The sequence below is a fragment of the Carettochelys insculpta genome, chromosome 15, assembly GCF_033958435.1.
Source record: "Carettochelys insculpta isolate YL-2023 chromosome 15, ASM3395843v1, whole genome shotgun sequence".
In the NCBI taxonomy this organism is placed as follows: Eukaryota; Metazoa; Chordata; order Testudines; family Carettochelyidae; genus Carettochelys; species Carettochelys insculpta.
This window is the reverse complement of record NC_134151.1, coordinates 31,484,778-31,497,674: the sequence shown is the minus strand read 5'-3', so window position 1 is coordinate 31,497,674 and position 12,897 is coordinate 31,484,778. Positions and strand designations below refer to the sequence as shown.

At 44.3% G+C, this 12,897-nt stretch overlaps 1 protein-coding gene across 3 annotated transcripts in view; it reads left to right on the top strand.

The window, feature by feature from the left end:
- Nucleotides 1-1,405: 1,405 nt before the first annotated feature.
- Nucleotides 1,406-12,897, top strand: part of TBC1D9B (TBC1 domain family member 9B) — a 39,724-nt gene continuing 28,232 nt past the window's right edge. For all 3 annotated transcript variants that reach the window (XM_075009299.1, XM_075009298.1, XM_075009297.1), the window contains exons 1-3: nt 1,406-1,631; nt 6,802-6,912; nt 10,947-11,065. In XM_075009299.1, coding sequence (XP_074865400.1) covers nt 1,514-1,631; nt 6,802-6,912; nt 10,947-11,065 — 348 coding nt within the window. In that variant the 5' untranslated portion in view covers nt 1,406-1,513. The remainder of the gene's footprint in view (nt 1,632-6,801; nt 6,913-10,946; nt 11,066-12,897) is intronic.

Here is a 12,897-nt window from a genome sequence, read left to right as displayed (position 1 = left end):
TCATGGCATTAGGGACAGGGACCATTCCCCTAAGGCTGGGAGGATGGTTTCTGGAGCAGAGGGGCCATTTCCAGCAGGAGGGTCTCTATAGCAATGGGTTGGAGCTGTTCCCCAAGGGATGAAGCCATGTCTCAGTGGCAATAGGGTGGGGCAGGGTCTCTGTGGTGGGGTGTTCTCGGCAATGGAGGAGGGTCTGTGTAGCAATAGGGTAGGGGGAGCATTCCCAAAGGGATGGGGAAATGTCACTGGCAATGGGGTGGCGTTGATCCCTGAGAAGTAGAGGAGGGTCTCTGTGGTGGTGGTGAGTTCCCTGGTGTGGGGAGGGTCTCTGTGGCAATGGGGTGGGGCTGTTCCCAGTTGGTATAGAGGAGGCTGTCTATGGCAGGGCAGAAATTCTCTGGAGAGAGTCTCTGAGGAGCAGAGGGGAACATCCTAGAGAGTTTTCCCCAGGGCGACAGAGCTGTTCCCTGGTGATAGGGTGGTGGGCACCATTCCTCAGGGGGAGTTGAGTCTTCGTGAGATGTGGGAGAGCATTTCACGAGGGGTGGGTCTCTGAGGCCTAGGGATTGGAAGGGAGGGTTGCCTGGGGTGGAGGGACCTGTCCCCAGTGGGAGAGGGATGTTCCTCTCTGGCTCTGGATTGGCTGGTCCCCAGGGGGTGGGGGGTCCCTCTGGCACAAAATGGGCTGTTCCCTGGGGGTGGGGTGGGGGTCTGTGTGGCACGGGGCGGGCTGTTCCCCGGGGGGGTCTGTGTGGCACGGGGCGGGCTGTTCACTGGGGGAGTCTGTGTGGCGCAGGATGGGCTGTTCCCTGGGGGTGGGGTGGGGGTCTGTGTGGCACGGGGCGGGCTGTTCACTGGGGGAGTCTGTGTGGCACAGGATGGGCTGTTCCCTGTGGGGTGGGGTGGGGGTCTGTGTGGCACGGGGCGGGCTGTTCCCTGTGGGGTGGGGTGGGGGTCTGTGTGGCACGGGGCGGGCTGTTCCCCGGGGGGGTCTGTGTGGCACGGGGCGGGCTGTTCACTGGGGGAGTCTGTGTGGCACAGGATGGGCTGTTCCCTGTGGGGTGGGGTGGGGGTCTGTGTGGCACGGGGCGGGCTGTTCCCCGGGGGGGTCTGTGTGGCACGGGGCGGGCTGTTCACTGGGGGAGTCTGTGTGGCGCAGGATGGGCTGTTCCCTGGGGGTGGGGTGGGGGTCTGTGTGGCACGGGGCGGGCTGTTCGGCACGGGGCAGAGGACTTGTTCCCCGGCCTCGGAGATGAAGGGGGTAACTGCCGTCCTGTCCGCTCTGGGACGTTGCGGCGGCCGCTGCCATGAACCGGCCGGGCCGCCAGAGGGCGTCGCCCCCTCGGTTGCCGGGGCTGAACTGAGTCGTCTCGGCCCATCTCCTCAGCTCCGGCCGCGGGCGCGCGCTGCCCCCGTGACTCGCGCGCCCGCGGCTCGGGTCGGCCCGGCCCGGCCCAGCCCAGCCCAGCCCGCTCCCCGGCCGCCCGGCCCAGCGCGGAGCGGAGCCGGCACCATGTGGCTGGGCCCCGAGGAGGTGCTGCTGGCCAACGCGCTCTGGGTCACGGAGCGGGCCAACCCCTTCTTCCTCCTGCAGCGGCGGCGGGGCCACGGCAAGGGGGGCGGCCTGACGGGTGAGGGTCCGGGGCCAGGCAGGCTGCGACGGGCCTGGGGCTTTGCGGGCCTGGGGCTTTGCTGGCCAGGCCGTGACGGGAGCTCCGGCCGACCCCCCGCGGGGACGACGGGCCCCAGGCCTGAGGCAGGGCGGGGGGAATCTATCTGCCTCATTCGTACCCAGGAGGGTCCCCGCTGTGGGTCCCCTTTCGTGTAAACGCCCTTCGCTTGCAAGGTGCGCGTGTCCGGGGAGCAACGAGTCTGTGGTGCAGGTGGGGACCTGCCCTGGGCGGGGCACGGGGCTACTTCCCATCCCCTCTTAGCAGGGCAGGTAGGCAGGCCGCGGCGCGTGGCTGGGAGGCTGGTTACATTTCCTTACGGGCACCGTCGTGGTGTCTCTCCTGCTGCCCCCACACACGTGGGAGGAGACCCCTGCAGAACTGTTTCAGTGCCCTGGGAATGCCCCTGCAGAACTCCCCTGGGCCCTGAGGCCTACAGAACACTTGACAAAGGTTAGGTCACTGCTTTGCTGGGACCACTGCCGGACAGGCTGACGAGTGTTGTCTCACTCCTTGCTTCTGTAGCCACACATTGCTTCTCACCTGATACTTGGATTTGGGGCAGGGACCTTCCTTTTGTTTGTACAGGGCCTAGTGCAATGGCTCCTGGGTAGAAACTGCAACATAAAGAGTGAGTAGAAGTACATGGAATTTGTTTTTCTTCATGGGAATAAATGGCTGTTTATATAGGTTCAGGCATTGGCCTTGTAAACCCAGGGTTGTGAGCTCAGTCCTTGAGGGGGCCATTTAAAAGTCTGGGGTAAAGAAAAAAGATGTCAGGGTATAGGGACTACTATGAGTACAGGGGACTGGGCTCGATGACCTCTCAAGGTGCTTTCCAGTTTTATGAGAGAGCTAAATTTCCATATGTTATTTTTATCTTGCTTTTTACTGGATTTGTATGATCGGCAATCTTTATATTCATGTTGGAGGTTCTTATGTGCACATATAGGAGAGTTTTGTGATGGATGCAGTTCCTTTAGACTTTTTAGTTATGCATGTTTTCTTGCAGTGGCAAAGCTGAAGTTGTTTGCTGGTCAGTTAGAATTATTCATTTTATTTGTGTGACTCATTTGTTTAAAAATTGTAGTAACAGAAGAGATCATACAGTAATCAGTGTTTGCAGTCATTTCAGAACATCCCTCAAAAGCATATCGAAACAGCAAAAATGTGGCACTTTCAAGACTAACAGTGATTTATTCGGTGATGAGATTTCATGGGACAGACCCACTTCATCAGATAAATCTCATTTGCAATAGACTGACATTTATAAGTACAGGCGACCAAAAAAAGTTGCAATAAAAACTGACAAATCAAGTACATAGAACTGAAGTAGGTGGCAGAGAGATGGGGGATGTTAAGTGTCCTGCCTAAGATAATTACCAGCAGCAAAGGAAGGGGAGCAGTCCTTGTAGCGTATGAGGTAGTTGGTGTGTCTCTTTTCATACCACATGCTAATGTGTCACGTTTGAATATGAATTCCAGTTCACAAATTTCTCCATTTTTTTTTAAATTCCATTTATTCTAGGATACAGATTCTCAGGTCTTCAACAGAATGGCCCACTCCACTGAAGTGTTCACAGACCAGCTTATGTGTATTGAGATTCCTGATGTCTGCTGTGTGTCTCTTTATTTTTTTGGCAAAGATTTTGCTTAGACTGTCCAACATACATAGTGTCAGGGCATTGTTGGCACATAAAGGCATATATAATGTTGCTTGAAGTGCACGAAAATGTACCCTTGAACTTGTAACTAACATGGTTACATCCAGGGATGTTGGCGGTGGGGTTTGTTGCAAGGAAAAGTTCCATGGTCAGTATTACTGTGGTGTAACCTGTGATTGCTAGTGAGAATCTTCCCTAGGTTAGAAGGTTGTTTGTAAGAGATGGAAGACCTGTCACCTGGGGCCTTTTGGAGTGTAGCATCATGCCCTAGAACAGGTTGTAGGTTTTTAATGATCCATTGCGGGGGTTTGAGTTGGGGGCTATAGGAGATAACAAGTGAAGTTATGTTGTTGATCTTCTGGGGCCTATCTTGAAGTAGCTGGTTTCTGAATATTCGTCTGGCCCTGCCAATGTGTTTTCTTTTACTTCTCCCAGTGGGTAATTAAGTTTTATAAATGCTTGGTAGAGGTCTTGAAGTTTTCTTTCTCTGTCAGCAGAATCAGAGCAGATGTGATTGTATCTAAGGGATTGACTATAAACGATGTGGTGTGTGCTGGTTAGAAGCTGGGGGCGTGTAGGTAAGTGTGGCAGTCAGTGAGTTTCTGGTAGAGAGTGGTGTGGATGTGGCCATCGGTGATTTGTACTGTGGCATCCAGGAAATGAATTTCTCGTATGCAATAGTCAAGGCTGAGATTGATAGTAGGGTGCAGGTTGTTAAAATCTCTGTGGAATTCTTCCAGAGTCTCTCTACTGTGGGTTCAAATGATAAAGATGTCATCAATGTGGCGTAAGTAAAGGAGGGGTAACAGGATGAGAGTTAAGGAACCGTTGTTCTAAGTTAGCCATAAAAATGTTAGCCTGTTGTGGGGCCGTGCAAGTGCTGCTAATCTGGAGGTATAAATTGTCCCCAAATTGGAAATAATTGTAGGTGAGAACAAAGTCACATAGGCCTGCCACTAGATTTGCTGTGGTAACATCGGGGATGGTATTCCTGGTAGCTTGTAATCTATCTTCATGTGGAATATTGGTGTAGAGAACCTCTACATCCATGATGGTAAGGATGGAATTATCAGGAAGTTTTCCAATGTTTTGTTATTTCCTCAGGAGGTCAGTGGTACCTTGGAGATAGCTAGGAGTGCTGGTGGCATGGGATTTGAGGAGGGAGTCTATATAACTGGACAGTCAGGTAGTAAGGGTGCCATGCATACCTAAAATGATAAGGTGTCCTGGGTTTCCAGGTTTGTGGATTTTAGTAAATAGAATAATCCAGGTCGTGGTTCAGATGACGTATCTGAGCGAATTTGGTCTCGGGTAGAGGCAGAGAGTTCTTTAAGTAGATTGTATAGTTTCTTTTGGAATTCTAAAGTGGAATCTGAGGAAAGAGGTATGTAAAATGTGGTGTTGGAGGCTTGTCCATCTGCTTCCTGTTCATAGTCTGACAATAAGGTATGTTCGTTATGTAAAGTGCAAAATTAGTTATGTAATTTTGGCAAAATATGTGGCTTCCGTGGGAGGTGTGGATTCTCAGGTGTCTGATAAATCCTATCATTGAACCACAAGTTCTGTTACATTGAGAACAGATGTTTCCAGGTATGGCAGAAAGTTGTTGACCATGACTGGAAGCCAGTGTCTCCTTCTTTCGCCTCTTGTCCTCCTCTGAAATGGTGAGCAGACAACTGCTTTGTATCCAGTGACCAGCAGATTAAAAAATTACCCAAAACAGTTTTCTTAGCTCTTTGCAGATACAGTTTGCTGGCATCTAATTTGGTGACAAGTATCAGAGGGGCAGCCGAGTTAGTCTGTATCTTCAAAACATCAAGAAGTCCTGTGGCATCTTACAGACTAAAGGATATTTTGGAGTGTAAGCTTTCATGGGCAAAGACCTGCTTTATCAGACCTGCAGATCTTTGTCCACAAAAGCTTGTGCTCCAAAATATCTGTTAGTCTATAAGGTGCCACAGATCTAATTTGGTGTTTGTGTTCAAATGACTCTTGCTCTGTTTTTTGGGGTTTTTTTTTTTGTTTTTTCCAGTACTCTCATATATTGGGTGGGAGACTGGCAGCTACCAAAATGAATAATGTAAAAAAGTAAATGTTTAAATCTCTTGTATTGGTTATACGTAATACAGTAAGTGGTAAACCCAGTGGAGATAAAATTTCACCATTGTCCGGTATTTTGAATCAGTACAAAAGGCCTGCTTTATCTTTTGAACCGGGACAGCAGTTACGTGGCCCATTATAAGGACTCTCTTACATACTTTGCTTTCAAAACAAAAAAGCAGTAAAGTAGCCCTTTAAAGACTAACAAAATAACTTATCAGAGTCTGTTCTGATATGGCTCTGGTCTGAAGAAGTGGGTCTGTCCCACGAAAGCTCACCCAATACATTATTTTGTTAGTGTTCAAAGGGCTACTTTACTGCTTTTTTGTTTTGATATTATATAGACTAGCATGGCTTTCTCTCTGTTCCTAATCAACATACTTTGCTTTATCTGACTCTTGACTTCCCCTCTTCCTACTGTCCCTCTGCTCTTCTGATTTGTCCACCTTGATTATAATTTTTCTGATTTGTCAACCTTGATAACAATTTTTGTTTCTCTGTGCCTTTAATATTGAGTCTGTGCTGGTTTGGCTATGGTCTGAAGAAGTGGGTCTGTCCCATGAAAGCTCACCACCTAATAAATTATTTTGTTAGTCTTTAAAGTGCTACTGGACTGCCTTTTTTTTTTTTGATAGAATGTAGACTATAACACGGCTATCTCTCTGTTACTTGTCTACTATGTTATTTTTAGATTTTGTTATTTTTAAAATCCTCCCTCATTTTTTAAGAATGACACATCTGTAGGACCTATAATATTCAGTTCTTTTAAACATGTTTCGGGTACATCAATGAAAATGCTCCAGAGCTGCTCAAAAGCATTCCAGGCTGGGAACTAGTTGGTGCCCCTAAGTATTTGCCATTTGAAAAATATTTATCTTAGGCCTTGTCTATACTGCCAAGTTTTGTAGCTTAAAGGTGTCTACAGAGGGAGCAAGTGGGAATGCCCTGTGGCAATTTTTGTTTTGTCAACATCTAGGTATTGACAAAATTTGGTAATCTAGATAAAATTTCAGTGTCTCCAGAAAAATTCTTAACTACATACACTTCCATAGGAACATCTTCCAAATAAAGTTTAAAGGGAGAACGTCACCATGAAGCTTACAGTGAACACCTAACTGCAACCTTAATCATGAAGTCACTAACAGTGGGCTGTAATTATTCAGTACAATTAGTTTATTTGCTCCCATGACTGGATATTCACCACACCCATTTTCAAAACTGAGGCACCATTGCTTCCCTGTTCCTTAGGAATGCCAGGAAGTCATGCACATTGACTCCTCCATCCCACTGAGGCTACATTTCTCCTTATCCCAACTTTTTTATATCAGTGTCTCACTTTGTTTATCTTTACATCTTTTGTTTCCTAGGACTCCTTGTGGGAACGCTTGATGTGGTTTTGGATTCCAGTGCTAGAGTTGCCCCTTACCGGATCCTGCACCAGACTCAGGATTCGCAAATCTATTGGGTAGTGGCATGTGGTATGTGTTACTATGAATACTGACAAGTGGCTGTGTACATATAGTTAGTTATCCTAAGACTGAATGTTACAACTCTCACAGGGGTCCTGGCTTCTCTGATTTTTAATGCGTCCACAACTTTTGTGTGACAATAACAGGTGAAGTAATTTCATTAAGAACCTTAATAGCTCTTAAGTCAAACCACCAAGGAATATGAGCTGCTAAAACTGGCTGAGCTCCAAAATCTGAGGTCCAATGAACTCTCAGAAGGAGCTTTAATTTCTTCAGTGTTTTATGTGGTTTCTCCCTCCTCTGAGGCCTGTATGTAAGTATATTGTGGGGGCAATAATTTGGAGAATTTACCTATTTAAAAAGGATTCCTCTGGCAGAGCACTTACTTTGCCCTGATGTCTCATACGTAGCACAAAACACAATGGGAACATGTAGAAAAATGGGGAAATGAGTTGTTGAGTGTGTCAATCAACATACATGATTATTTCTTTAATGAACTGCCATGACTGAGTTCTTTTCATCCTAATCAGTATATGATTTTTCCTTTTAAAAATGTCATGAGAACTCTGACCCCACATATCATCTGCATCTTTTGTCCTTGTAAAGCATCATTGCTGTACTGGAATATTACCATTCTTTACTGCATGAGTACACATTTGAATTGTATAGTATGCCTTTCTGTCATATGACTCTTAGGAAGACTTTTGTCTGTAGATAATCCAAGCATGACACCCAGATGTACACAAACTTTTTCTCAACCTGTGAACTACATGCATTTTTTAAACATTAGCTTCAGTACATTTTTTTAAATCTGAGAGGAAAGTTTGGTTATTGAGATGCTTTCAGTCCTGTCCACTAATGAGGAGGAAATTGTATTCAGACTTGTGGGTCAGATTGTCAAAGGTGTAGTGGGAAATCTTTGCTGTAGGGAAGTAAAATGTGAGTCAGTTTCTGCCCCTGTTCCCTGCTTCCCTGTAGATGGCCATGGAGTCTCTCCTGTAGAGTTGGTTAAATCCTTCAGAACAGGAGAAGCTTAGAATTGCTGGGTTCCTCCACAGAAACCCATTGGTTGTGTCTGCACTACAAAAATAACTTTGAAGTTGCTTACTTCGAAGTAGAGCATCTACACACACCCTATTTCAAAGTTAAACTTCGAAGTTGGGAAAAATGTGTGTGGACTCTCTGCTGGCTACTTCGATGTAGTGAATAACTTCAACGTTAGTTCCTACTGTAGAAACACTTGTTAACTCCCATTTGTGGGGAAGAAGACACAGGAAGAAAGCAGGAACACAAAACTGTGGGTGAGAAACTCAGAGCCAAAGGAAGCAGCATTTTTCTGGATGTACATGATGCAAATTGGTATTTATATAGCAATGTAACAACAGTAAATTGTGCAGCCAGCCTCAAAATCTCATTAAGCATGGAGCCTGTATCTAAGAAAGAATACCGAATGCATAGGCTATTAGAATATTAGAGTCATGCTGTCTGGAATATCTCACCACTGTGAGTCAGTGTCTCAGGGCAGATTTTCAGAAAACAAGAACAGACACCCCAAACTGGTAGTACATTTTATAATTATGTGCCTCCAAACAAGTAACAAATGTGAACTCCTGGATCGCTGTACCAGTCTTACCATGGAGTCACAGTCAGTCTCTTTACCCTTTCCAGCTTATCTTGCCAAACAAAGTGAATTTGTGTAATTTCTGGTTTTGATAACATTTTGTCACAAACATCAGGTTTCTCGCAATCCACTAGAGTTCACGTTTCACATTTGTGTTAAGACTGCAGTTTTGTCTTTGTAGATATTATTTGTGAGCTCCCATCTGAGATGAAGTCTTGAATGCAGCTTTTGCTTTCCCTATTCTGGCATTGATATACTTGTCTATTCTTCCATCTCTGCTCTTAATACTCCCCAAGTAGGTTAACTCTCCACATCTTCCAGGTCATCCATCCCCTCCCATTGTAATGGTGTTGTTGGACTGGTTTTTCCTCATTGTCTTGGTCTTTTCCTCATTAAAGCTCAGTCCAGTAACTGAGGCAGTTTTGTCTAGTGTTGCGACCTTTTCCATGCTTTCATGTTGGTGTGAAAGAAGGGTGATATCACTAGCAAAATTGGTGTCCTCTGGCTGTTTCAGTGGAACTCCCACATGCATAACCTTCATAGACTTTGGAAAAGCCTTTGATAGTGCTGATAGAGACACTTTGTGGAAACTGCAGCGATGCCCTGGTGTCCCATCCAAAATTATTAACCTGATCCGTTCAATGTACGAACCCTTGACGTGTCAAGTTGTTCACAATGGTGTCTTGACGCAATCTTTCAACATACTCTTAGGAGTGTGACAAGGGCACCTGTTGTCACCTTTCCTGTTCTTGATCACAAGGGACTGGATTATGAGCAGGACAGCAGATGGCCATGAATGGGGCATTCAGTGGACGCCTTTCAAACAGCAAGAACCTGAGCTCCTAAAAAACCCCAGAACTCTAGATTCATTCCCATTCTAGAAACACCATGCTTCCTCCAAGTCCAAAGCATATAGTGGATAGTTACATGCTTTTAGAATAAATCATTTAAGACTGTGAGAGCATTGTAGTATCAAAACATTTATCGATAGCTAAAGTTAGGCTACTAGTAAACTGCTTTTCTCGTGGCTTTGTGTGTATTTGTCTGTTCTCCATCGGCTTAGTGAAGACAAGATTCATAGACCCTTGAAGCAGAAATAATTAATACTAAGTCTAGCTTCTGGTTTCATATCTCGAGATTATTTTAGTTTGTGAAGCCACAGACAAGCTGGGGTGAGTTTCGTGATTAGGTGTCCCACTAAAGACCCCTCAGCTGTGACTCATTTGTTGCCAAGGTTGCCTCTTATCAGGGTAAGAATTAAGCCTTGTGTACAATAAGAGCTTCAGGAAATTTTATATCTTCCAGTGTCCCCTGCCTTTCCCTCATGGAGCCATAGTGCAGGGGCTTCCATTCCTGCATAGAAATTGGATGGCCACTGTGTCATTAAAGCCATTGAAATGTTCACCTACACGTTTTTAGGAATCCCATTTCCATACTGTTTTCAGTTGGGACTGAATCCTGTACATAGTTGAAGGAGGATTTTAGAACTTACTGGAATTTGAGTAGGAAGTTTACAAACTTTTTATTCTTAAACATAAATGTATTCATCTTTCAGTTGCATTTGTTAGTTTATTTGCCAATAATCAAAGTTCTTAGTTTTTATGTCAAGCTTTTTCTAGCTGTTGTCTTGGTTTCATACTGCTCTGAAGTTATACAACAAATATCTGACATAACCATTTTTATTACTCAATAGTTCTGAACTGAATAAAAGGTTGAGCAAAAAAAGGTGATGGTACGTGGAGAGGGAGGAGTCTCTTACTAAAATGTAAATCTCTGAAATTAATAGTTAAATAAATAGTTAAAATAAAATAGTAAAATAAATCATTAAAGGAAAAAAAAAACCACTGGCCAGCCGTTCCATAGAAATGTCCCTCTCTCCCAATTTGCTCTAGCGTGAAAAGGAATTTTAAAACTTGCAACTTGCTAATGTAGTGTTAAAGTGACTGACAAATTAGCTTGTTCTGAAATAAGTAAATTGTGCCAAATGCCCCAGATACACAGCACAACAGCATTTCAAATGTGGATGTTTTATGTTTGCCTTGTTAGTTAATTTGGGCCCATCTGCTGTCTTCTGTTAGTAACACACAGCATTGGAAAATGGACTCAGACAGCAGCAGTCCAGCAACTCAGTTTGTATAAAGTTTTCCTAATGTTCCATTGGATCTAAAATGCTGATGAAGAATTGAGAAAAACTTTGCGAACTGTGAGATTTGGGGATAAACAGAACTTGTACACTTGCAGACAGGCTGAGGTACAGTGTGCGTGGTGTACAACAGAGATGATTTCCCAGCAGTTGGTGTAGCTGTCTGGTAGCAGGTGCCAAAACCACTGTTGTCTGCAGTGATGCTTTTGTTGGTTTTCTGCTGTGAACTTGCATGACAAATAGTGTTCTGACAGTTTCCTCTTTGTCTCTCTCTGTTAGGCTCATCTCGTAAGGAGATAACGAAACATTGGGAATGGCTAGAGAATAATTTACTGCAGACTCTCTCCATCTTTGATAATGAGGAGGACATCACCACCTTTGTGAAGGGCAAGATACATGTAAGAGGCATATGTTTCCCTGCAGGCTATGTGGAGGCGATGTTAAGGGTTTTTTTGTTTTTGTTTTGTTTTTTGTTTTGTTTTGCTTTTAACTTTTGGAGGGCAGAAAATATCCTATTGCAATTTTTATCTTCACCTTTCTCTGGACCTGCATATGCTTGAGATCTTCATATAATTTATACTGTGTTATCAATAGTAACAGAGAGGTAGCTGTGTTAGTTTGTATTCTAACAAAACAAAACAGCAGTCATGTAGCACTTTAAAGACTAACAAAATGATTTATTAGAGTCTGTCCCATGTAAGCTCATCACCTAATAAATCATTTTGTTAGTCTTTAAAGTGCTACATGACTGCTGGTTTGTTATGTTATCAATAATGTGTTACTGCTGTTATAACACAGGGTTAATAAGTATTACAGGAGAAATCATGTGAAATGGGCAGACAATCTCAAAGCACAGTCTGCCTTTGATATTTTTTCCTGCAATAATAAACTAAAACCTGGGATGTTATCTCATTGAGCTGAGCTGTATCTTTAAAAGAGAGAGACAAGAGGAGCACATTGCAGTGCTCTGGCCTCTTCCATGTTTGCTGCCAGAAAATTCTAACCTATAAACAATACACCTTCCCCACCAGGACAGTCCAAAATCAGTCTCCAGTGTAATGTGATTAATGACTAATTTCCACTGTGCTGTTTCAAATAAACACTAGCTTCTCTACTGGTTGGGTGCTTAACAAAGAGTCAGACTTTGAACTTGAAGTGGTTGGGGCCTTTGTCCTACTTTGAGAGACTGACTAAGTCGTCATGCCCTCCTGTTGTGATGGGGGTAGAGTCAGCTATTGCACAATTAGTAGGAATAGAGAAGGGGGTAGGGGGATACAGGCCAGCTGTCTGAATGCTTAACTCTGAAAGTTTCTAGCCAGGAATACTATAGTGGAAAGGCAGCCTGAGAATGTCTCTCTGAAGCCATGCTTTTGTCTCCATGTGTTAATGTAATATATTACCTCTGTAGATGATCTGGTCTTGATTATCTGAGATTTCCTCTTCCCTCTTGTTTTATAGCAACAGTTGAAGTTAGCAGATGTGCCTTCGCTGTCTGTCCATAGATCCCAATGGGCAAGGGTTGCTGACATTTTTGATGAAGGTCTTTAATAATTGAATTTGCCTTTTTTTTTTTTAATAGTATTATAATTTTGCCCAAAATTAAGCTTTGGGGACAGTGCAAAGCTTCTCTGCTTTATTTCAAACTTTGGCTGAAGGATCATTGGGAGGGTGAGGGATGGGAACCCTGACTGTTAAGTAGGGTGACCATATCTCCCTGTCCCAAATACAGGACAGGGAGCTACTGGGGAGAAGGGCAGCTTCTCCTGGCTGCATCAAGCCCCAGGGAACCGGAGCTAAGAAACTGATCTATTTTTAAAGTTATTTTATCCTTAAAATGGATTTTTGAATGTTCTAAAAAAATCCACCTGACAGAAATATGAAAATAGCACACACATTTTTGAGTCACAAATTAGTATGTGCACATGGATACAAGTAAGACAAAGGCAGCTTCTTTTCAGCATCTTATCTGTTTAAGTTGAATTTTTTTAAAGCAGTGAAAATACTTTATTTTCAGGATAGGAAGTGCAATTTGTGGACCATGGCCAAGGAGAGCTCTTTATATTTTAACCCATTGAGGTAGATGGGATCAAATTTTCTGAGGTCCTGATGATATGTAGATACTCCTTTTTGAATGTGAATTGCAGTTGCTTGTCACCTCTGAAAATCAGGCCCATATTATTACTGTACATCAGTGGTAGGCTTTGTGGTTGGTATTTGAAGGGGAGAGATA